The sequence below is a fragment of the Haliaeetus leucocephalus genome, unplaced genomic scaffold (genome assembly GCF_000737465.1).
Source record: "Haliaeetus leucocephalus isolate CR32 unplaced genomic scaffold, Haliaeetus_leucocephalus-4.0 Scaffold484, whole genome shotgun sequence".
Taxonomy (NCBI): domain Eukaryota; kingdom Metazoa; phylum Chordata; class Aves; order Accipitriformes; family Accipitridae; genus Haliaeetus; species Haliaeetus leucocephalus.
In genome coordinates this window covers 1,166,662-1,192,182 of record NW_010972920.1, presented here as the reverse complement: position 1 = coordinate 1,192,182, position 25,521 = coordinate 1,166,662, and the positions used below count along the sequence as shown (strand labels likewise).

The following is a 25,521-nucleotide window of genomic DNA, read 5'->3' as shown; positions in this document are numbered from 1 at the left end:
GTTAATTCTTTCTCTCCATTTCCCTCCCAACTCCTTGCATCATAAGTTCCAACAACACTGCTCTTGTCCAGCCTACCCCTCCCTGAAATCTGTCTCTCTGCTTCCATGTGGAGCTTCCTAAACTCTTTCAGTAGCAGACAGCTTTTGCGTTTCTAGCTGAAGCATAATGTTTCCTCCTAAGCATGCCCAGCACTCCTCATGCCACCGCAGCCTTTCCTATCTTTGCCCGCTATCTCTGCCTGTACAGACATCCCATGGAGTCTGTTCTTTTTGCCATCAGCCCAGACCCATAGTAGAATAAGTGCAGCTTTACTTGTGGTGCTTGTATAGCCACCGCAGTACTTCCAGGGTGATGATGGAGGCAGTAGGCAGTCTTTGACTAGCCAACCTGCTGCTTCTGCTGTCTTGGCTTTCCAGTCTGCCTTGAGAGAGAAGACTCATCTGTCTGCTAGGTTTGGAGAAGGGGTAAATAGGAGAAGGACGGGGGTGCCACATGCCAGATTAAATTCTTCTGGGACTATTTATTTGTGCCGTCCCTCGGGATGTGATCTGTGGTCCTTGTGTATAGGAATTGCATTTTCTACAAAAACTACCACTGAAAGGTTTTCCCACATTCTTCAGTCAGTGCATTTTAGGAATAGCTGCTCTAATGCTTATCTCTTCCTACTTGGTATGTAAAGTAGGTTTAAGTAAATAGATCTGCTCATTTGGTTTGGGGGTTAGTTCATTTGTTGCTATTAAGTATTTGGCGTATTATCAAACCATTTTACAAAGGGTGTAACTGTGCAGCTTCCGTTAATATGCTTCCATCCCTATCACACATAGATCATTTACCCCCATAAGGCTGAGGCATTATCCAATTACCAGCCAGCTTGCAATTGATTGCGTAAGAGTGTGATGAAGTAGATGCAACCAGATGTTATCAAATGGCATAGGAAAGAATTTGAGGTCTTGGCTTGCTCAACATCAGAAGCAGAGTTTCAAGCTTGTGTTCTATGGGGGAGTGAGAAATGGAGAGCCAAGAAGATTCTTGTATTGCCTGTATCTAAATGACTAAGTGGCTGTGATCCAGCACTTCAAATGAAGTCAAAGCCCTTGTATGCCAGTGCTTGCCTCCAATAAAACTACAGTCTCAAACCGTATGGATTTGTTTTTTTTCCTGTTATTTCTTCTTTCCACCAGAGAGAAAGCTGCTTTGGTGGGGAGAGGGGAGCTTAGACTCCCCCTTTGGGGATACTCTATTACTAGGATCAGCATTCTTCAGAGAACATGGAACTGACGGAATTTCTCAAGAAGCAAGGTGAATTGTAATTTTAAAGTTGGCGGTTGCATGGTAGGAGAGAAATTTAGGAGGTCATTTAAAGCGAATACAGAGAAAAGATGTTCAGCACTGCAATTAAGGTATGATAGGCTAATGCAGATGGTGCATAAGGACTTGATACTCTTGGCTCTCCAATAGCATACAGTGAGTTTGGTCTCACATACCGCTTTGCCTTATCATTCCAGAACACGCTTCATTTGTTGTGACTGTCCAGGCGTAAACTTTCAGATGTCCTATCACACATGATGCTGCTGTTTGTAAAACAGTGCTAGCATATTTGTTCCAAGATAGCCTTTCCTGTAATTAAAATTGCTTTCTGCAAAGAGGGATCCTACTGAACAACTGTTCTTGGAAGGGAGGTCTTTTCTGTGCATTAAGTGGAACTGTTGGCATGCCATAGGAGTCTTACTTCTAGCTTCAGCACAATGGGGAAGCGAGATGAGATTGATCTCCTCAAAGTAAATGTGTGGTGTTACCTGCAATTTGAAATCCCGTGCAGCAGTGACCTTTACAAAGTGGAAGACTTTTACTGTCCGGGACCACTGCCTTAGAAAATGCTGTTTTGCCACCCCCTTCAGGAGGACTCAGGTCACATTTTCTGTATAATTTAGTTAGTTGTCTTTTTTGTACTTAAGTGGTTTCAATATCTAAATAGCTGTTTTGGTGTGTCTTGCTATGTATATAGATAGCTCAGCTGTGATGACTGAAAACATATAGCCATTGACTGAGCTCTTTATCTGGAACTTGAAGTGACCTTTTAGGTTTTCTGAGTCCTGACTCTTGAACACCTTTGTGATGAATATCAAGGTGCTTTACATTTACATGTGCTGAAGAAATGGGGTGCATATGAAAAAGCTGAGGCGGCTTGTTTCAGCACTGTGTTTTAGTTGGAGTTTCTTAATGGCGAAGAAATCATACCCCCAGACACTACACAGATGTAGCCCGCGGAGAGATGATGAAGGTGTGTAGTGCTGAGGCCGGGCCCTCTTTGGTCAGGCGGGGAGTTCTCCCAGTTTTGTATAAGTAACAGGCCATGGTGTTTTGTAGAAGATCCCCTGTGAAAGGTCAGTGTCATGCACTGGGGTTACTAGTAACACAGTTAAAATTGCTTATTAGTTGAGTGTGTTTCTTGAACCAAACCCAATCTCATTTCACACCTTTTTGTTTGGTTTTTTTTTTGTTTTTTGTTTGGTTTTTTTTCTCTTTTCTATAGTAGTAGTAGAAACTAACATAGAAAAGCCTCATCTCTCCCAGATTCAGTCTCAGGCTGCCATCCTCCTCCTTTGAACAGATTTTGTTAAATGTGTTTGCCAAATGTCAATGGCTTCGTTATCTAAGGAGTACAAGAGACAGAGCGGTGTTTTCTGTGAATCAGTAACATTTGAATGTAGGAGGTCTTCCCGGTTCCCCTTTGCTATGTCTGTGTGGAAATGGTGGAAAAATAGGTCGAGAATGGTCTTTTGAAAGCCCATCTAGTCCACACTAGTGCACCAACAGTGGTATTTTGTACATACTAGTTCAATATGCTTTTTCAAATCTCCAGTGATAGAGACCTCCTTATTCTCTTCTCAGGCTTCTTGCTTCAATGTTCCTCTGTTCTTGTGGTTAAAAAGTTCTGGAGAGTGCAGCAAGGGAAACAAACTTAAGTCTGTTATTTTGTGTCACAGTGATCATGGATGTGGAAAAAAGTGTAGTTGTTCTTCTTATGCCAAAAGTTTTTAATATCCTTGAAGGCTGTCATGAGAACTAAAAGGTTAATTTTTTTGCAAAGTTTCCTCGTAATTCCCATTGTTCTTGGTGTTTTATAGAGATGTGAAGAGACAGATTCTAGTACTCACAGGGAGAATGTGGTATCCCAGCTGCTGTCATATGTTGAAGAGATTAGGGCTTCTACGTGTGTCTTGCAGTAGCATGATTGTGTCTGTCTGTGTTAAGTTTTTTTAAAAACTACTGCCTAACCAATTGTTTACTGTCTTGCCTTTGTGAAGGGTAATTATTTGTATGTGAATGCAGTGTCTTTCCTTCCTCCATTGAAATGACCAATGATTTTTGATGCTTAGCCCCTTTTTTCCAGTGGTGCTTGAAATCTAAGCTAATCTGTTTAAAGTTCTTTCCAGCCTTCTGTCATCTGCACCCTGTGCCACTACCAAATAATAAACATTCTCTACCATCGCATTACTTACATTATAAACAAACACCTGGCCCTTTGGTACTCCTTCTGCACACGCTTTTGTTTTCATAAAGTACCACTGGAGCCTCTTACCTGGGTATGATTACCCAACTGGTTTTCCCTCCAGTACATTTTTCTTGCTTGCTTAGGAGAAGATCAGGTGGAAAAAGTTCTACTTGAAAGGCAGTTGCTTCTCTCCTACAGATTGAGCTGACGCTGTTTATTATGGATAAATCTGAGCTGGCTATTTTATTTTTTCTTGTTGTTTATCTGTTGCTTATACATGACAGGAGTCAAAAATAAGATGGCACTATAGATGAGATTTTCTCACCATGATAGCATTTTTTTTTTATATCAGTGGTATTTCATGTAGTTCATGTTTGTTATTTAAGTCACTGCTTGAAATGGCATGCAGCTAACAAGTAAAGTATACTGGAACTCAGAAGTCAAGAGTAACACAAATCCAATACAGATATTAAAAAACCAAAGATGAAAGGAAATGCTGTGGAGGTAACACACATGGCTTGCTTCAGCAGTTGATGACACTTCTGGATCAGCAGATCTCTGACAATACCAACGGTTTCTTGTGGCTTGCAGAGCATCTTTATCGTCCAGCTTTTCTTCGGCAATGCCATGAAAAGGACTTGCTGCCACAAACCAGCGAGTACTTCCTTCATTGAGATCATGTTAGCTATGTTTGTGACCGCAGGTTTAGCTGGAAACATTTAGTCAAAATGACCAAATGTCACCTTTTCTTCTTGTAATTACAAACTGTGTGAAACTGAGGAATAATTGTTTTCTGTGTGTGATGTATCAAGAAAAATTGAAGTGAAAGAATTATCCTCCTTTTTGTGCATACATACACGTGCATGCACACCCCATGATATAATTTGAAACTGATGATCTAAGACTACCTGGCCATGTTAATCGAATATATCTTGATGATTCCAGGTATCCCAAAGTTGATTACAACTGATATGGTCAAAGAAGGTGCAGCTGTGATTGATGTAGGCATCAACCATATCCACGATCCTCTTACAGGAAAGACCAAATTAGTTGGGGATGTGGACTTTGAAGGTCAGTGAAACACTCTTGATATGTACCTGTTGGATAAATATATTGAAGTTTGTGGGATTTATTCATGATAAATACTTGGAATAGCCAGTGTCTCAAATGAGATGACAGTTGCAGGATTTTTTTCTAATTCATTTACTTAAATAAGAAAACAAACTATATGTTCGTATATCTGCTCTTAAGAAATGGTATGTTATTTAGGAGAGGAAGTGTTACTTTTAATTATACATACTAGCAACCTTTAAGAGATGCAGATGAGCTCTTATAGCAGTGTGGTGGCAGAAGGTGCTTGTCTCCAGGTTTCCTTAATCCTTTGTGAATCTGTGCAGTGTTTCAAGAGTAAGCCATAAAAAGAGTTTCTGCTCTTTCACAAGTATAGGGTCTCCCACTGTTCATAGCAAATGTTATTATACCACAGCTTCTCAAGGTTCCTTTTAGGCTCTCACTCTATACTCGTATGTGAAAATGCTAACTTCTGCTTTAGAAGTATCCTTTATGCTAAGGTTTAATGTGGGTTTATCTTAAGGTGTTGAAAATCTTCGTCCAGGCAAGCCTAACAGGTAAAAATTGGTGTTACATATTGATCTTTTTATGTTTAATGTGTTGCAGAGCAAGTTTCCAATGTAACTTGATTAAATATCTCTGCTCTGGAGGAGCTTCAGACTGGAATAGCAGGATTGTTGCAGTTGAAAATTAAAGCTTATTGGCAGAGTTGAGTGTGGGAAGCTTAGACAGCATTTACCCACATTATTAATGGTTCTCAACAGTTCCTTATTTTGATAAGTATGAAAATCACCCACAGGCCCACAGGTTTTTTTTTTTTTCCACAGTTATTAACATCTTGGCTGGCATAATGTCTCAAAGCTTAATTATATTCAAAAAGTTTCTAGCCAGCTGTATGTATTTGTAATTACATCACTCCCTTAGTTCCTGCTTCTTTTACTCATCATACATGATACCGGTCTGTTAAAGTCAATGAAATTACCTGCACGAGTGTAGCTAAGCAATTGTCTCAGCATGCATTTGGAAATATATAACTTTCCGTGTACAATAGAGCTCCAGTAGAAAAATAGTTTTAGAGTACAACTTGAATTTTTTGTTTTGTTTTGTTATTCTGCTTGTACTATCACAAGTAAAAGGTTACATTTTCTGTTTTCAGGACTGAAGTACAGCGAATTTTCATAGTTTTTTGTTTGCTTTAGCAGATATGGGAGGAAAAAAGCTATAACTTTGAGAAACATGAAATTGTATCCTTTTTGTTTGTTTTTCTTTAAATGTGAGACCTTCTGAATATAATATAGGTGTAGAGTCAATGGCAAGGCCATGATTCAGAGTTTCAGCAATGCACTGTATATGTCTCGTCATGTCTGCTGTGGGTTGTTCTCAGGATTTTACCTGGGGGGAGGGAAGATCCAAAAAAAGAGGGAGGAACTTCAACTTGGATTATGCCACTGCAGTTGCAAGTAGCATTTCACTGTGCATTGCCAAAGGGAAATTGTTGTTGGTTCATTGGTATCGGTGAAAGTTTCACTAAACCTCTAACAACAAAAAAAACACATCCCAGTGTATACAGTTGTAAATACTAAAAAGTAAATCACCCTTGTCAAGTATTTGATTTGGCAGTTAGGAAATCGACCAACCTAGTATATTCATGTAGCAAGTCATTTTATCCTTTTCTTCCATTTGATCACTTGACTGAATTTATTTTTAAGCCTAAGTGAAAATTATTTTTTGCAGATTAAGGCCAGGTACGTAAATGGCTGGCATGACATACAGCACCTGTTTAACATCATGTAGCCCACCAATATCTGTTGTCTCATCATCTACTTCTTTAAGTTGAAAAATACAGCTGTGGAGAGAGCAGAGATTTAACTGGGCAATCAGAGGTTAAATTTGATTTATAAGAAACAGGTGGAAATGGCTTACTTCACCAGGTCATCTGACTGAAAAATCTCCTGTAGTAGAAATTAAGTTTATTAGATGGGTGAAAACTGTTTTGATTCAGTTGTCATACCCTAGCAATACTTGGATGCCATCCTCTAGTCTCCAGGGATTAGGTTGGACGCTAAAGTTTATTTTTATCTCTTCAGTAACACAAGGATGCCATTTCAGTTTCGTGTTGTTTTTTGGTTGGGTTTTTTGGTTGTTTTTTTTTAATGTTGTTCATTATTAAATTCAATGTAAGAAATGCCTGGACAAAAATATTCCTACCGTAGGCCAAGATAATTTGATAGCTGCTCAAAAAATGAGTTTTGAAGTTTTGAAATCTGTTTTGAAATCTACATTTGTTTGAGTCATGTCCACTTCTGCTGTAGGCAACAGACTTGCATGCAGTCACCTGCAGCCAGAGACCTTGCCCTTTACAGTGCTTCCCACAGTGGGCTGAGGACTGACCACTGGCATGTGCTGGTGTACGTGTGTACACGCTCTCAAGGCAAGGAACACCTTTGGCTGTCCTTTAAACCCCAGTAGATGAGAGGAGGAGCAACAAGATTGTTTCATTTACTTACAAAAATTTAACGGTATCAGACTTGTGCATATCACTATTACAGCTGCTATAATGGTTGCCTTGGTAGTGATGGCATCAGGGTACCTGTGTGCTTGTCAGGCTTAACTGTTTATTTTGGGCAAAAATCCCAGGCTGCATTGTGGAATGTCTTTAAACAGTATTTGTCATTTCCCCCATCCTCATATGTCCTCTTTATTTTTACACTCCAAACTGTGTCCACATCAAAAAAGGGCGGGTTTTTTGGTTTGGGGTTGGTTGGGTTTTTTTGTCCAGAGTAGTTTACTGTGCAGTTCCAAGGTATCTAAAAGAACAAGTCAAGAAAACATTATGCGTGTGGAGGTCAACTGCGAAGTGCTGAGGTGCCTAGCCTGATATTGGTAGGATATCTTAAATTGCGTGTGTCTCTCTCCATATATAACCAGCACAGCGCATTCAGTGTACCCCTGTTTATGTTAAGAATTTGCCAAAATATATGGTCCAGGGAGGGGGCATTTTGTAGCTTCTGGGGGCCACAAGAGGTAGGGCGAAGTGACAGGAAGGAGAAGAAGTGGTGGCATCCTGAGATTATTGCCAACACCTTTCTAGTTACTTTGAGCAGCAAGTTTCAGTCGCAGAAAGGGAGATGATGTTTCTATGAACAGAGTAATGGATGTGTGGGTGTACTTGGCCCTGTTCTATAGGGCTTTTGTTGCCGCAGCAGTAATGCCAAGGGGGGCGGAGGGCTACAAGGACCAGGAACATGAACTAAAGCAACAACTTACAAAGAGCATTTAACTGGAACGGCTTTTTTGGGTGGAGCACCATTTCCAAGAGTGACTGGTACAGCAGGGTAGTAACACGCCAATGTAGTAGCTAACCTTTGAAGCTAGAACTGGAAGTGCCCGTGAAACCAAAATGTACAGAACTTGAGTGGGATTTACTTTAAATGCTGCCTATATTTCTTTATGATTTCTCCCATATCTTCAACAAGCAGACGGTAATGCTAGTTTTTGAGTCTTTATTGGATGCCTATATAGAAAAGAAAGCCTTTATGTAAGACCTTTGTAGGTGATGTGGTTGCCATATCAGTGGAGGGGTTTATAAATGAGAGTTGTTCCCCTGACTCGTCCGTTTTGCACAGCCTAGGCAATGTAAAAGAGATTCTGGAAGAGGGGTGCCACCAGGAGCAGGGAGGAGCCCCGTACTGAATAGCAGAAAAGAGTGCCTCAACAAATGATCGATATGGTGAAGGGTGATGGGTGTATATTATGAATTTCCTTTGAATGAGAGTTAATTGTACATAGTGAAGGCAGGGAAACCAGTGAAGTGGTATGTTGAATACTATTAAGGGGGAGAATGGACCAAATTCACATATCTATTCTGGATAGACCAAGTGTACCAAAAAGAAAGAATCAGTTGAATAAAAGCCAGCGAAATGTATCCTGTCCTCATCAGCTACAGGACTAATGACTACAAAGTAATCAGGCGAGCTGACAGGTTTCCGGAAACTTGTTCATGTAGTTCAAGAGATTTACCATGATAATCTTCAAATCCAATTACTTAAGGGAAATGGTGGACCTGCAGTTGAATCTTAGCTACAGTTTGCAGGGAAGCCGGGCTTTGTGACAGTAGTCGCTTCTGACGGTTGTTTGCTGCCGCTTTGCGTTCGTTGTGTTACCTTCTAGGCTGCAGGCTTCGCTTTGGATTATTGAATCCTTTCCAAATTATCTCTCTGTGCAGCTTTTCCAAACAGTGGTCGTGAAAATAGAACATGGATGTTCCAGCTGCTTTTGCTATAGCTTTTGTTAGTTAACTTCTCAGTTGATTTTGAAGACCTGGCATTCATTTTGCAATTAATAGAAGTCCAGTCTGTGTAATCTTGTCACCGTATTGCTGCTCTGCAAAAATTGGGGGAAGCGTTGCCTGTTGTTATGTTCCACTAGTGCGAAAAGTAATTAAGAATGTTAGCATTAGGCTGTGACCGCCAGAAGGCCAGACGGACTGAGTGCTAACTGGTGGCAGTAAGCTCCTGGATGGCCAAGTCTAGGGGCTCCACTGCAGAAGAGGGTCTGCAGGGGTCTAAGTAAGTAGGCTTTGATATTGTGCATTGCTGCTGCCACTGCTTATTATTCCAAGGCTACAGCGATATCCTAGCCACCTGTCTGTGCTAATTAGCTGAATGCAAAGAGGCTGTTGTGCATAATTTCATGGTGGATTTTTCTGCCCAAGATGCCTCTCTTGCTTTGCTTGTAGAGGTACTGGATGAGAAGAGGTGTATGCACTATTAGAATTACAGTACTGGGCCATAATTCCTTGGTTTTCCTTTATATTGCTGTTAAAATAGCTGCACTAAGAGCAACAAGGATAACAACAAAAAGAAGGAACTATGAGAAATGGGGTAAATGCTTGCTGGTTGGTATCCCACAGTGCTTAGTGAGAAGAATCCCAGAATGTGTGGAGCAGAGCATGGGATATCTGCTGTGATTGCTGAGCACGTGATTCGCACTTATGCAGTGCTGCAGGGATGCAGTGAACCAGAGTAGCTTTACAGGGACTCATAAAGCTGTGTGGAAACAGTGCTTAGGCAGGAATTACTCTGCATCACTTAATGCAGATGCACAAGACCCAGAACTGCCTTCAGGTTGAGACTTGCCCTTGGTTTGTGTGATTAACCCTATTAGGTGTCCTTAGCTTTAAAGGAACCTAGGAATGAAGGGCTGTTTCCAAAGCAGCGGATCCTGTTTTTCAAGGAAACGATCTACATTTCATTTCTTCTGAAGAATCAAAGGAAGATTTTAAGGTTCTACAGAAGCTGCAAAATAGCAGCTCCTCCCCCATAGGCACCTAATTTGCGTACCAACATTTTCCAGATTGGCAGAAATGCCTGGGAGAACAGCATGCATCTTGAGAAAGCAGAGTTAAAGCTAGGGACAAAGTTACACTATTCCTGAGAAACAGAAACAGGACTACTTGAAGGAACCGACAGTGGAGCACCTGGCTTCCCAACATGAAATCGGTCACACTGAAGTGCTGTCTTGGAACTGTGCTTTGGCCTACTACACTTCACAAGGAAAGGAAAATCTGTTTATGTTTTTGAGGGCCAGGTTATTTTTCCCCCTTTGGTTGCTGGCATTTATCTTGGAAAATTGCATTCATCGTATCTGTATTTACTCTTACAGATGGAAACTTATCAGATGTTAGTTTCCCCGCCATAGACACTTGTTGTGCCTTTAAAAATCTGCATCAGCTTTTGTGAATGAGCTATCCGGGTGGTTTTATGCTAACTGATACAAAATATGTCATCTGCCACACTGACCCACAGGGATTTCCATAATGATAGAGTATGGGTAGAGAAATTCCCCAACAACTTGTGAAAACAGTGTACTGTGTGTTTACTGCCGAGCACAGTTACTAACACTAGAGGCAATGAATGTTGTACATGATATTCATTAGAAGGCTTTCTTTAGGTAAGGCATGGTCCGGTTGTAGATTGTACCTCTTTGTAAGTAAGATAGGAGTAGTTTGAATAATACCACAAAAGGAGGTATGTAACATTGCCATGGAAACAAACTTATTCCAATTTAAAATGCCTAAAATATTTTTATGTTAATTACTGAAGTGTTTACTTCAGATGTGGGTGCATTTCAATAATTATGACATTAATCTGGGAATTCGTACTAACTGTATTAACCGTAAACACCAATCTCAAATGGTAGGCAGTTCAAAATAGTATAACTATTAAAAAGACAAATTATTTGTGTTTGAGAATATTAAGAATAACTGTCATATGAGATTTTAATTCATTTGTTACAATTTACATGTAAAAAAAACCACATTGCAATTTGTTTACCTTTCCAAGTATTTTCACAGTATATCTGGTGGTACTAGTCAACTGAGTAATTAAAACTCTCCCAGTTGTAATTGCCATCTGTCCTCAATGAGGCTTAATCTTCTATTCTTCAGTTCAGTGAGATATTTACCATGAACTTCTGCGAATGCTCTTGTTAGGTCCCTGCCTTGGGGAGTTCAGACAGGGAATTTTTAAATTTCATTCACCCCCACCCCCCCCCCCACCCAAATCTAATAGGTACTCTATCCAAAAAAAAAAGAATATCCAGCTCTTCAAATTCTCTTGCGATATTTCTTTTTGGGAGACCTTGTTATTTGCAACATTAAAGCACTACATACATTCAAGATGAATACACTTAAAGCAGAAGCAAGTTATCTTGTTAGTTCCAAAATCAAGGTGCCTGGTTTTCAATCCATTGATCTCTTCTCATAGCTGGGTATAGATTCTCCTCTGTAGTGACTTCAGTGGAAATGTATGTGCTTGTGTCAGAGTTATGCTTGCTCAGTTTTCTTCTGTGTATGCATGTGTGCCTTTTTAAAAACAATGCTTTTAAAAGTGGGGTGTGAGTTTCCAAGAAATTATTTCTAAGCAAGCAAAAAAACCCCAAACTAACAAACAAAAAGCCTCTCACAGTGGCACTTGAGAAAAAAAACTCTGTAGTAATCAGGTTAGTAATATGCCATTTGGACTACCCTTTATTAGCAAATAACTGCTCATTACAGTTTGTCATGCGATGAATTCCCAGTCAGTTGCATATAATTCCTTTGCAAGTAACCTGCAATTCCAGTTGATTGCATTTTGCATGGTAGATAAGAATATCAAATAAGGATTTATTGCTACGTTATATTAATTCCTCGTACAAAGAGGCTAACTTGACAGGTGTTAACTTAAATGCTTAAAAAAAAAAAATCCATACATATTTACCTCTTAACACAGGCATTCAAGGTGTATACTAAGTTTGGATGGTTGACGTGGTTCATGGTTGGAGCTAATTGGGCTGTAAGAGTTTCCTTTCTGTTTGAGACTTGGGCAAGATCTGCGCCTCCTGATCCTAGTTCAGTATAGGCACCCTACTAACACTAGTTTAAAAAAAAAAAAAAAAGTCTTGTCTGGAGGAGCTGAGTGTTTATGGCTAAAGTTGCAGTGGGAATCTTGCCACTGGAATCTATTTTTCCTTGAAGACAATTCTCGTTTTTGTTCTTTGTCCATATTGTGAAGCAGAAAACCAAATCAACCAGGAAACTGTAATTTCTCCCTCTGCAGTTTTAAGTTCCCTTTTGTGATTGTAGTATGTCTTTGTTAGAAGGTGCAAACCAGAGTTGGGGAAAGAGGCTGAATAGGTGTCTTAACTGTTGCTGTGCTCTGCTGTTGATTTTGATAGTTACAGCAGACTCCTGCTCTGCATGCTGCTCCTCAGGAAGGCACACAGTTTGGGGTGTCCTGTCTTTAACCACAGAATGAGATCCCCAGCCTCCATAGCTCTCCTGGATATTGAAGGTGCAGTATCCTAGCTGGCAGATGGGGGTGATGCAAGTTCGTGCTGCCCTCCTGGGTTGGTGCTGCCTTCCTGGGGTCATCCTGCCCTTGTGTCACCCAGATGTTATTGGGCCAGCTGGTCAGCCGGGTCAGTCAAAAACTACCCCTGACTGAAAAGGTTTGGTGAGATTAACTGTACATCTGTCTGACCACAGGCTCCGTGTGTGGTGTTCCCATGAGGAAAGGGCAGCCTGCTGCAGGTAGATCAGCTCAAACAGGTTGTGAAACCATGTCCCAGAACTAGCCCCTGGGTAATAATATTCAGATGAAGAAAACTACCTTGCAGCCCTAGTCCTGACTGTATTTTGTCACTGCCGTGGCTGTAATAAGACTTCTGCCTTAACTTTTCCCATGTTCACCAGTGCTTGACAAGTTGCAGTCCTTTATGCTCATTGCCAGTTAGGCATATGTGGGCAATGGAAGGAAAAAAAAACGTTTTGGAAACATTCTTAGTCAATACCTTTTTCTCTTTTTTTCTTAGAAGTGAAGAAGAAGGCTGGCTTTATCACTCCAGTACCAGGAGGGGTAGGACCTATGACTGTTGCAATGCTTCTGAAGAACACACTCATAGTTACTAAAAAGCTCATTTACTAGAGCAAGCGGGCTACCTTGGAAGAAGAACCCAAGTTCTATTTATTGATACACAAAACATTTATTTTTTACTACAAAGATATTTATTTCTACATTGTATTTATTTTTTCATGTAAAGTATGCTAAACCTGATGGTTTACAAAATGTTAAAATACTTTGTGTTACCTCCCACTGACTCATCGTGAGCAAAAATGAATTGGAGAATGCAGCCTATGCAGATACGTTGTTGTTAGTCAGTTCTGTGTGTGAAAATGAAGAACGAAGTATAAATTACAAATATACCTGCATATCTGGGAATGGGGTGCAATTACCAAGATCTTTTAAGCACTTGGGACCCTCAGTTTTGATCAACCAGTATAAAAACTAAGTTTCAACACACTAGATATCTTTTAAAAATATGGTTTGGGTTCTGAGGTCATGAGGCATTCTGCGTGTAGTTTGAAGTCTTGAATTTTTTTTTTTTTTAAAACACTTAGAGATAGCAGCAGAAATCTTGAATCTTAAAGGAGTGAAAGACTGCAATTTTTGTTTCAGCTGCCAGGCAGCAATGGTGACATGAATGCAAATATTCAGTACGTGTTTTAAAATAGTCAAGTAAACTTGAACGCTGGTGAAATTCTGACCTTGAACATGTGCAAGAGGTATGTGTGAATAAGTAGCTAGAATTGAGGCCAGAATTACTTTCTTTCCATGTCTGGATTTGTTTGACAAAATATTTTGGTGCACAATACCGTCATCCCACAAAAAAACCTAGATGACTGGGCTGGATCGGACTTCAGTGAGGTAGCATGTAGTTAAAACTACTATGTATGTACATTATGTGTAACAGGGGAGTGGGAGGAGACAAGAGTGAGAGAAAAGCAAAAGTTTACCCCGGATGAAATATTAGTGTTGGAATTTTAAGCCATTTAATTATTCTCTTATTTTATGAAACTGCATGAAGGATTTTTTTTTTACTCCATGATGTAAGGCTCAGCCCTGTGAATCCTTAGCTACAATGTTTTGCTGCTTAGAGAGGACTATATGGGATAATAAGATCAGTATGTTTCTATTCCAAAAAATTGTAGTTCCAAGATGGATCTAGCATAGTCTCGTGCAATGTAAAAGTTGGAGTGGAGTTACTGCTAAGATGCCCGTTGAACTGAGTGTTTGCACTATTGACATGAAGAGCCTACCCCAATTCCCACTGAAGTCAGTGGGAACTAGTTTGGACTTCTATCTTCGTGTTTTTTTCTCAGTTGGGATAACTTTGATTTATTTTCATCAAGAGCCTTAGGTGTTTGCCAGTAAACTATAGATAACTTGAAAGGAGAAGAAAAAAATATTGTGGCTAAATACTACTGCCACTAAACAAAAAAATGTGCTTACTGTAATAAAAGAAACAAGATGGAGCATCACCTCCATGCTGATTGTTCTTGTGATGGACTTTCTGAGAGTTTTGTTTAATGCAGCGTTTCAAAAGAAGTTGATAGAGTCGTTATGAAATATATAGTGCCAATAGTGCAGACACTTGATTATCTGTTTAAATTTAAGCGGTAGTATAAACGTTAGGAGGGTCAAGGTGCCTATGGAGATAATACTTAGACTGATTGACGAAGGTGGAATAAAACTTGTTCGCTGTTATATATGTCTTGGTGAAAAATTTTAATACAGTTTGGGGGATGGTCATGTTGGTTTTTTTATCAGTGTGTTAAAAGTGGAGTGAATGGAAATCTTTTGCATGTTCACTCATTACTTTTTTTTCATCTGTTCACATTGCTGTTCTAGATTCATGTTTGTGTTCTTTGATTTAACTATAATCATCTGCATTTTTTAGGCAGAATAACTATGGCTTTTTGCTTATGTCGCTCGAGTGAATCTGCCTCTTTCGTGTCCTACAAACAGTTTATTGTGCATCTTAAGCTTTTTCTCTTTTCACCTATGGTGGATGGGTTAGCATTACACAAAAGCCAGTTAGACTGAGGTTTTGCTCAATGGCATGCTATTTTCAGAGCTGCCAGACACATCTGTGAGAGTATTCTCCACTGGGAGAACATCCAGAAGGAGCATCCAGAGGGAAGGGCCAGTTAACCAACCCAGAAAGCATGCTCGTGTGCCAGACTTGGTCAAGTCTGGCCCAAGCATGAACGCCCTGTGGCGGACAGAGGCACGGCCTTATCCACTGAAGCCTTCCCACAGGCCTACCGCACCCAGCCGTATTGCCTAATGACAAAGCCACCTCTCAGATTCAAGCTGGATTAAGCTCCCATTGTATAGATGTGTGTTGAAAGCAAGGCTCATGAGACGTAGCCCTACTCGGGACTGATAGCAGAGGTTATCCAGGTAGGCACAAACACTCCTGTTGATCCAGGGAGTGCGCAAGTTGCACTCGATCAGCGTGCAGGCATGCAGCAATTCAGGATAGCGAAGGAAGGGAAAAGCCTCCTGGAATGCAGTCCATGAGCAGGAGAACGCATAATTAAAATGTGCATAACTAGCTTGTGTTTTTCCCTTAACATGTGAAGTGGTTAGATTTAATCCTACAGATCACTGAGGAGAGTAGAGGGAGAACTTGAGGTGTCTGGAGCTATTAGAGCATTTATCAGAAGATTTTTGGTTTTAAAATACAAAAATTGTGAAATGTTTTTCTTGCTTGGAGCTCACAGCTGAGAGAGCAAAGGTGGTTGCTGGGGTGAAGTGTGTAGCTCTCCTTCGGTGAGAGTCGGGTTGTTGATGTGTGTGTACATTATTGAACTGGGCCTTTCTGATGATCTGCTCTAGTATGTTTGGCTGCGTAAGTACCCTTCAGAGGGACCAGTCCTACTTGTTCCAAGCTGCCTGTGAGCGAGGAAGTTGCGCAGCATTTGGGGCTGTGGAGAGTGGTTTAGTGCAAGAAATGTGTATGACAGGCATGTCTTAGAGAGCTACAAATGCTATATGTAAAAAGTATGATTGTTCTCATGATGCATACCCGCTTCTTGAAAAGGTAGAGACGGGCTTTTATGGTAGTATAGGGGCAGGAGTAATGAAGGGATCGCCTAATGTAGGAGGCAGCAGCTTACCTGCTCTTTCAGTCTGTGTTTTCTCGGCGCCTGTGCTTTGCCAGCTTTCGACTTCTGCCCCGCACAGCCATGTGTAGCTCCAGCCAGCAATCTCAGGCCTTGCGCAGGGCTGGTGGCTTGCCTTGCTTCAGAGCGTTGTGCATACAGGGAGGCTGAATGAAAAGTGATTAGCATGCCCCTTGGGCTCGCCAGAGCCTGTGATCAAAGGCCTCTTGCTGGCAGTCACTGATGGAGAACATCATCCATTATCTTTGTGTCTGATCACTTCCTAATCTCGGCACTAGCTGTTCTCGCAGTTCCTCTTCTGGATGGCAGGGAACTGAGGTACAGGGAGGACCAAGGAAGGAACGCAAACCAAAGCAGGGGCTGGTCCCTGGACCCTGAACTCCAGAGTAGCATCCTGGATGCTGACTGTCCTCCTGGAAGTAACACAAGACCTACATTGCTGAGGGAAAGAAAGATCATGTTTTTCACAATACGTCATTTTTCATTTTGCTCACCTCTGTTTTGCTGTATTTCGTTGATCTGCTCTGGCACATAGCAGGTCTCTCTTGAAAACTGTATCTTTGCATGCACAATTATGCCCACAGGTAATAGGAAACCAAGGTTTCAAAAGAAAACCTGATCCCATTGCTAGATAATAGCAGTTTCCTAAATAAATGTGTGGTTGCCCTGGGGGTTGAGGTTGTTGCCAGATGCACCTTTTTTTGATTGGTGAGAACAGCAGATGACGCTTCATGGCATATAAGTGCAAGAGAAAACACAGGAGCGCAGATAAGCAGAGCAAGCGAGCCATCTGGAAAGAAGAGTTGAGAAGGTGTTAAAGCAGCTGCTTGCCATGGCATTTGGAATGCTAATCTATATTTTGCTGAAAGGTAGGTTTGGAGGAGGCTTTTCGATGTTGTAAGATACAAGGCTTTGTTGAACAATAGTTCACTCTTTCTGAAATAAGCAGTAGGGGTGGGAAGCATGCAAAGACGTTGCAAAACAGAATTACTGTAGAAATTTTAAAACTGGATGAGATTTTAACTGATAGGGCATAGTTTAGATGCTTTGAAAAGAAGCTACTTAGACGGGTAAATAGGTGTAACATTGTAGTATATTACAGGTATCTGTGTTGTATATTGCATAAGGTAACAGAATGGAGAACGGAATGGATGTGTATTTTGGAAATTTGCAAACAATGGTTTGTTTCCCCACAATCATTATTACGCTGTGGCATAAGGAAGTTTGAGGCAAGAATGTTTAAAATTAATTGTTATTGTATTGCTGCATCATATCAGAATTGTATTAAGTGGGTACATGTTTTCTGGATGAAATGAACCTTGAATAGATATATTGAGTTTTTCTGTTACAGTAAGCATCTATTTGCATTACACAGCAATGGGGGCACTGAGTGAAGAGTCAGCTATTACTGTTTCATCCCTCAGCACAGACCTATGGAATAATTGGACAAAAAACAACGCTGAAGGTATTTCTTTTTTGTTCTGTTCGTCTCTATTAATCTGTCACTTAAAAAAAAACCCAAACCAACAAAAAAAACCCCCAAACAACCGAAAATTCAAACAAACCCAAAACAAAAAAAAACCCAACAAAATCTATTATGATGATAGCTGCTATAATGCTCCTGTCACTTGGACACTGTTGAATTTTGTGTGCGTTTTATTTGTGAGATGAGCTGCTTTCTTCAAGGAGCCTTAAAAACCTCTCTGAAGTAATAGCTGCCACTCTGCTGGGGTAGGCTCAGTGTTGACCAGCTAAAGGATCATTTATCCAAAGTCAGTTACAATTTGAAGAAGATAATTTAAGGCTAATTGAGATGGATGATCTGCATTTCTGATGGCCATTTCTGTTACTTTTAACTAGTGTTTGGTTTCTAGCTGTCCTCAGCGTGAATTTTTATGCACTCAAGTGAGAATGCAGCAAGCATAACTTCAAGTGATGCCTTCTCATTACTGTTACTCAGTAGTTTCTTTCTTTGTTGCAGTTTTGCTTTTGGCTATCACAGCTTCCACAGCCCTCTTCAGAGTGCTAGCGCTCTCTTTTCTTTCTTTCTCTTTTCTGACTGAAATGTGAACTCAAGCTATTTACCTGCCAACATCTGAGACCAGAGCGCTGTGTTTATCCTGCAAGCTGCATTCTTGATGTTACTTCAGGTGCTAGTGATGTCATTACTTTTGGAGAACTGTGCGATTTGGAACTGAGGTTTTGGCAGGTCAGTAAAGGAGGAAAGGATTTTAACCGTGATACTTATTAATGTCTTTGTACTTTAAAAAGAACATAAACATGCATACAAATCATCTTCTGTTAATTGTAAGTCATCACAGAATGTCTTACAAGCTTTTTTTAGTAGATCCATAAGCTTTTTATTTTTCTCATGACAAGTCAAACTGTTTTTTCATTTGTTTTTTTTTTTTCCTACCTTTGTCATAGGGGTACAGTGTTAATATACACTCATCGATATACTATATACATATACAAATACTATATAAGTGGGTTTCATATATATGTATGTAAGATATATATTTTTTTATATATATACACATACATATGTATGTGAAGTTACGATGATGTTGATTTTTGAGTGCAGTAGTTTGATTTATCAGCGCAGCACTGTGGTCTGGTTTAGTGGATTTGTCTGTGACACGATTCTTCCAGAGTTGCATACAGCAAACAGGAGTATAATGAAGTAGAATTATGTTGTGACTTGTTAAGTACCCTGTTCGTGTTATTTCTAGAAAGCAGGAGTTATGGGTCATGTTTTAACAAATAAGAGGCTTATTTACAGGGACACAGCCATGTCTGTTACTGTCCCATGTACCTTTATGGTAGCTGTGACTCTTGCAATTCAGCTAGATATCAGCGCTTTTAGTTGAGAGCGTGTTCCCCTCAAAGGTGGAAGCAAATTCTCAAACATACAAGCACACGTTTACACGGGTAGTTAAAAGTATATTTCAGTGGACCTTTTACAAAGCCACTGAAAAGTTAAAAAACAGCATTTCCAGAAAGAAGATTGAAAAGAAATGCTTAAAGAGTCACCAAAGAAACTGGCTGTATCTCTCTGAAGTTTTCTTGTAGCTCCTATTCCTGTGCAAGTTAAGTTTATAGTAAGGTTTATAACCAAGGTTCAGTAATACTGGATCCGAAGAAAATGAATTCCTGGTTAAGTATCACTGGAGGAACTGGCAGTTTCTTGTGGGATTGCAAGTCCTCTGGGGATGTTAATTTCTGCTCAATCCATTTGCCTCCTATTTACAAGATCAGGCTGGGCCTAGGAAACATTAGGTTTAGTGATCAGCCGGGGGCGAAAACGTAATGGAGAGGATGCCTGGCTGGGGGCTGACATGGTAGGGATAAAGAACTTCTGACACAGTTTGGGCTGAAGGGGAGCCTTTGTAGCAAAATGGGCAGCTAGGGGTAGGGAAGGGCTTGGTTGTTTTACTGGGGGAAAAATGAGATCCTTTCATTGCCATGAGCTGCTGCTTCTGTGCAGCCTGTAAGGGAGGCCCTGAACCTGGGGCTGACCCCTTCCCTCCCTCCCGTTTCTTGACTTTCCATGACGCACCATACTTGAAGGCTGAGCTGTCGTGGTCTTAGTGGCTGACTCTTTTTGTTGCCGGTCTGTCAGTTTTGGCATGCCCAGGCTTCCAACTACCTGTAGTTTTGATTTCATGTCAGATCTTGCCAAGTGTATCTGTTTGAATGACTCAGTTACAAGCAACTGTCAAGTGCTTACACAGCATGCTTTTCTTTCCTCACGTGACATGAAAGGGCACATGGATGTGTTTATTCAACAGCTTATTTAGTATCTAGGTGGATAATATGATATGAATTAGCATAATGCTCTGGGATGGGTTAGAAAATCGTTCTTTTTGTTTTCAAGACTCATCATTCTTTCAGAGGTAGTTTGTACTTTTGCAATGTCAAAATAATGAGCGCTTAGAATTTTAGTGTGTACATTTAAGATCTGATCTTGCAACCCACAATGGACAAAGCTCTTGCTCCTGACAACGAGGGAGGAATGTATTGCTCATTTGTCGCCTGCACAGCAAGGTGTTTATCTCAAGTGCTTTCTAGGCAGGCTTCTGCTCTAGGCTGACCTTTGTTTCTAATGACAGTGCTAACTTTCACGGCACTCAGGGGAAGAGGTTTCATGTACCTGCATGAAGCGAGGTTTCTTCCAGGCGTTGGTAGATGAAAGGCTGCCACCTCTCGGCACCGGTGGGGTAAATGAGGAGGGATGTTCTGGCTGTGTGAATCCATCGGGTGGAAGTTTGAGTAGAGGTGGCTGGTGATTTCATGAGTCTGGTGTGTAGATTTGTACCTTCTTCGTTTATTTTTTTTCCCTGTGTGGCAGAGATACGAGTGAAATACTAAACCTGTGCAGTAGACATCTTCTTGGGGCCCAGTAGAAGAGTAGTACTTTGGGCAGCAGGAAATGCACATTAAAGCATCATGTTGAGTGCTTACATTTAGTGGTTTCATAGTGCACTGTTCAGCAGCCCCCTTTGGGCTGAAATGGTGATTCAAAACAGTTGGTGCCTAAGTGTTTGAGGAGAGGCACAGGGGAAGTGTGAATGTGCCATTGCCTATTTTGTGAAAGTCTTCCCTGCAGAGCTTCCGTGGCTGGTCTGCAGGTACATTAGGCCTACGTGAAAATGGGCTTTTGCAGGTCTCCTGTGTCCTGGATCTCCTTGGCATGCTGAGCTCTTCAGCTGTGTTGCGTTTACCACGTGCTCTGTTTTCCATTGTGCTTTTCCCAGCAGCGAGCATTGTACGGTCCTCCTGTGCAGAAAATAGTATCATCCATCTCTTGTCATAAAATCTGTCTTTTCTTCCTGAAATCTGTCCTTTCTTCAGTTGTTCTTCTCTTCCTTCAATCTGTCGTTCCAAGGCCTGGTCCTGTGCTGACTGTCCAAGCTGAGAAGCCTGTCCGCGGAGCTTGTCGGCGGCGTTCCCGGAGCCAGCCAGAAAAGAGCCAGACCTTGATACTAGAGCTCGCGCGTAGCCAGCGCCAGCATCTTCCTTTGCAGAGCGTGTGGTTCAAGGCTATGGGGGTGTCTGCTCTACACAGGGGCTTCCTGTAGCAGCGATACCATTCTGGTTTCAGTATATGGGGACGACCTAGCTGTGGTAGTGTAGAGCTTGCTGTTAGGTGATGCTGCACACAAATCTGGTCTGTGAGCTGCTTCAGGTGCTCCCCTGCTGCATCGTAGTGTGCAATAAAGATAGGGCCTCAGTCTGGGCGTATCCTTCAGTGTGTATGTATTGTCATTTGATTGCTAGGTCAAAACTGTGGGTTTGGTTTATAGTTTCTAGCGCTGTGTTTCGAGCTTTAGGTCTGCCATCTCCACAGCGTGAAGAGAAACTTGTGATTTTTCCTTACCAGAATGGAAAAGATGCCCTTTTCTCAGCCCGAAGAAGTTCATTTTAAAGCAAGACATGTTTTTTCCACCTCTGTAGCTTTTCCTGAGAAAGTGTAGTAAACCAACATCTTCTTTTTCAAGCTGACTTGAATTGTTACTTGTTCTGTCTAAGTCTCTTGATAAGCTGGAAGTCCGATTACTTTGTCAGGTTTGAGAGAGCACTATTTTCAAAGTACTGTTGTTTGATCTGAGTAACAGTGATAGCATCATGACTCTTAGGTGTCCAAACCACACGATTCACAACTGAAGTCGTGAACTGCTCTAGAGTGCGGGCGTAGAGTAGAGCAGCTGTTTGCCATCAGTTGTCATCTCTGTGATGAAGCTGCATAAAGGACGAAGGAAAAAATCACCTAGTTTGAGCGCACAGGGGGGATTCCTGCCATTAAATGCCTCAAACTGGAATTTGATCAGGAATTTAGGGGGTTGGTGGTGTTAATTCTGAAAAATGTGTTGTGGGATCTCGAGTTGCCCGCAGGACGGCTAGAGGCTTATGTCTATGCCAGTGGTTCCATCAGTGTAATATCTCCAGACCTTGATTCAGCACTTAGTCAGAAAGGAAGGTTTCTGCTTGCTGTACGACTGTCTTGCTGAGCAGACCTTGTCACCTTCCTGCATGATGTTATTTTTCTTGTGGTCATAACCGAAAGCTGGTGTTGACATACACTCAGTTAGGAAATCACCTTCAGCCATCACTAAACCAGTCCCTTGAAACAGTAAGACTGCTTGGACACCCCACCCCACCAGCGATTCCTGTAACTGGGTAGAGAGACCAGTTCAAACAGATACTTCCTTTGATGGTGAAGCTTTTGAGCTTTCTCTTCACTTGCCGCACCCCTGCTCCCATGTTACAGATTCATGACAGCCTCTACACTCCTACACAGCAGGGTGCCTTGCTCCTGAGCTCAGGCGCTCTTCTATCAGTATGTAACATTGATATAAGATCCCCAAGAACAGTTCTGACTTCTCCTTTATTCCCATTTGAGCCACCATGGTTGGGAGTAAGGTAGTAATTTTCTGTGTTTTCAAAGCCAAAACATGCTTACTGGCCTGGTTGCATATAATTTTGAGCAAGTTCAGGAACTTAACGGTAGTGGACCATGCTTTTGCACGGTAAGACCATCTGGGCAGTTTGGATGCTTATGAGCATAATCGGACACTGCTAACATTAGACCGTGGAGAATGGATAGAGGGAGCAATCCCACCATTCATCACTCACTCATAGCTGCAGAGCTGGCAGGCAGGCGTGTTAGAAATGCAGTCGTTTCTCTTGTGATGGGGAAAAGAAAAAAGGAATTAACTAATAATTTGCATTCAGACTGGGAAGCATACCGAGAATAATTCAATGCTCTCATGGTCCTAAACCCCTTATATTCCTGGGATGGTTTTTCTGATTGGATTGCAGGTTGGGTAGTGCTGATGTTACCCTGGATGAATCTCCCATAATCATTTTTATACATGCTTCTCAAGAGCAAGCAATTTATTTACCATTTGTTCTTTCTCTAAAGCTATGCTGGAATGTCTTAGAAGCTTGTTCTGCTTAGCGGTGTTTGAATTTGCTCACAAGACATATTGCAGTAAATCTGTGCGTTAAGTGTCTTCTGCAGGCAATGTCTGTTCAACCTGAGTTGTGAAAATATATTCAAATGATTATTTTTTTTTCCCTAAATATAACATGACTTTTTCCCCTTTCACAGTAGACTACACAGAGCAGCCAAAGCTCTTGAAGCTTATGCAGACCTGTCTTGAAGAACACCACAGCTATTGCATCAATGGGCTCTGTGCTTTCCACAGCGAATTGAGGAAACCCATATGCAAGTAAAGAATACTGCTTATAAGTACCCTTCTTAGAAAATAACAACAGTAGCATTGTTTCTTTGTCTGCTACATGTTAACTAATGTTATGTGACTAATTTTCAGCAGAGCGTAGCTTTCAAGTGCCAGTCAAGTATTTGCAGGCTTAAAGCTTGGCACAGGCTCGAGTGCTGTGGTGGCTCAGGACTGTTAACGAGGCAGTAGTGCTGTGCTAGTGTAATACTAAGGAAGGGAGAGGGAGAATACATAGCTCTGTAGGTCACTGCCATGGTGGCATCTCAAATCATAACTGGTGCTAGAGTAAGTAGTAGAGGAATAAGTAGATTTCACAGTGAGCACAATGAAGGAGGCAGGATCTTCGAAGATGGCAGCTGCAGCTCCCTTGTTCCACAACTGCTTACACAACAATTGGGACTACGGTGTCCTTAAAATTTTCTAGGATCCATACTGGGCAGCTTTGGCCTTTGGAGACATAGTGGCAGCTAAGGATCAGCAGAGCACAGTGCTCTTTGTCCACACCCTCCATGATGAGGGTATGTTTAGACTGCATTTGCTGCTGTGACTGCAGTACTTGAGCTAGCTTTAAACTAGATAGACTGGGGCAACTGGTAGTCTTGGTGGAATGAAGAGGTTCTGACTGAGCACCAGATTCAGACCATCCTCATTTAGACTTGTTCTAAACTGTTTAAAACTGATGAAAACTAACATATGTTTCTGAAATACAAAGCATAAGGAATTCTGAGTAATTTTTGCATGTTGTATATTTATTTTGTAGGTGCCTCGCAGGTTACAATGGTGAGAGGTGTGAACATTTAACACTAAATTCATACGCTCATAATTCTTATGAACGCTACATTGCTGTGGGAATTGGTGTAGGAATACTGACAAGTGGGATACTTGCTGTCATCTACTGCTACGTAAGAAAGAGGTATGGGAGATATGTAACCTTGCTACATTCATCTGAATTATAGTGGGCCGGAAGAAACAGTGTGCAGACTTTTGAGGGCCCTGGGAACATGTTGGTTTTGCCTGTTACTGATTTGCAGTGTGATCTTAAAGGAGCTCACATTCTATACTTCTGCTTTCCAGTCTGCTGGTTGGGTCAAATGGTGCGATTATCTAAAACATGGGTTTCACTGGGGCTGCCTGAATGGGTTGGGTGATTAGATTTAGGCTCTGTTTAGACGGCTGTGGGTTTAGATTTGTCTGATTAAAATCACATGATGTTGTCCATTTTAGATGCAGGAAGTTGAAATCACCCTACAAAGTCTGCATGGGCGAGACAGCATTATGAAGATCTGGCATTGGGACACTTGCCAGTTTGCCTGTAAACGAGAGGAAGTTCTGCTAGGAAGGGCACCCCGCGCCATCCGGCAGGTACCCCAGCCTCGCTGATGAGATGAAATAAAGGGAATGACAGAGCGAGTACATAAAACAAACGCCTGCAGAACTGACGGGCTCCATTCACTTTTGAAGAAAGACTTCCTCTTTTTAGTAAAGGTTGCTAGACGAGCAGGTCCAAACAGCTAAGGATGCTTGTAGCCTTCTCAACGCTCTCCTGTGGTTGATATTTGCTGAGGGGAGGACTGGTTGGTTTTAGCTGTTTTCAGTCATTTCAAGTCCTAGTACAGTGTTCTGCTCTGGTCTTTTCTGTCAGTTTTTTGTTGTTTGTTTTGTTTTTTTCTTTTTTTCTTTTTTTCATCTTTTTTCTCCTCTGGAGGAAAAGCACAACCTGTCTCACAATGGAGTTGTATTCTGAACGTCATATGCTGACAAGAAACCGTTTGTGTTCCGATTTCAGTGTCTGCTGCCTATGTGTGTGGATAAACAGCCCTCTTCCAACACAGCAGTTATTTTCAGTGTGCTAAGCAAAGTATAGGCTTCTGTTGCCACAAAGGACAAAGTCTTAAAATGCTTTGGACTGAGGAAAATGGATGGTTCTCAAAAGCTTACTTAAACTTGGGAATAGAGAGTAAGCAATTCATGGAAAATTACATCATGACACCTCTGGGCATGGCAAGTTCTCACTATTTTCATAAGCAAAGGAATCAGACATCTTTCTCAAAATGGATTATTGTGTTCTTGACAAAGAACTCTACTTTTCCCTAACATCATATAGCAGCTCATGAAATTCACAGAACTTCATGCAGAACATTACCTTGCTGCACCGTGATTTCAGCGCAAGACTTGAGTTGCTAGAGAAGCTGGAATT

At 41.3% G+C, this 25,521-nt stretch overlaps 2 protein-coding genes across 2 annotated transcripts in view; both read left to right on the top strand.

Moving 5' to 3' along the window:
- The window catches only part of MTHFD2L (methylenetetrahydrofolate dehydrogenase (NADP+ dependent) 2-like), a 37,649-nt gene extending 24,597 nt beyond the window's left edge, over nucleotides 1-13,052 (top strand). Inside the window, exons 7-8 of the mRNA XM_010575583.1 lie at nucleotides 4,443-4,568; nucleotides 12,921-13,052. Of these exons, the coding sequence (XP_010573885.1) occupies nucleotides 4,443-4,568; nucleotides 12,921-13,033 (239 nt within the window). The 3' untranslated portion in view covers nucleotides 13,034-13,052. The remainder of the gene's footprint in view (nucleotides 1-4,442; nucleotides 4,569-12,920) is intronic.
- Nucleotides 13,053-16,909: 3,857 nt separating this feature from the next.
- EPGN (epithelial mitogen) lies at nucleotides 16,910-24,603 on the top strand. The gene is made up of 5 exons (XM_010575486.1): nucleotides 16,910-16,946; nucleotides 17,453-17,542; nucleotides 23,192-23,312; nucleotides 24,085-24,237; nucleotides 24,549-24,603. Exons 1-5 carry the CDS (start codon nucleotides 16,910-16,912, stop codon nucleotides 24,601-24,603), a joined length of 456 nt encoding a protein of 151 aa, XP_010573788.1.
- Nucleotides 24,604-25,521: the final 918 nt, after the last annotated feature.

Bases quoted from the DNA above. Each gene is read 5' to 3' on its own strand.
- EPGN (XM_010575486.1), top strand. From the start codon at position 16,910: ATGGCATTTGGAATGCTAATCTATATTTTGCTGAAAG. The intron at 16,947-17,452 runs GTAGGTTTGGAG...TGCATTACACAG, and splicing joins AATCTATATTTTGCTGAAAG to CAATGGGGGCACTGAGTGAA. The intron at 23,313-24,084 runs GTAAAGAATACT...TTTATTTTGTAG, and splicing joins TTGAGGAAACCCATATGCAA to GTGCCTCGCAGGTTACAATG.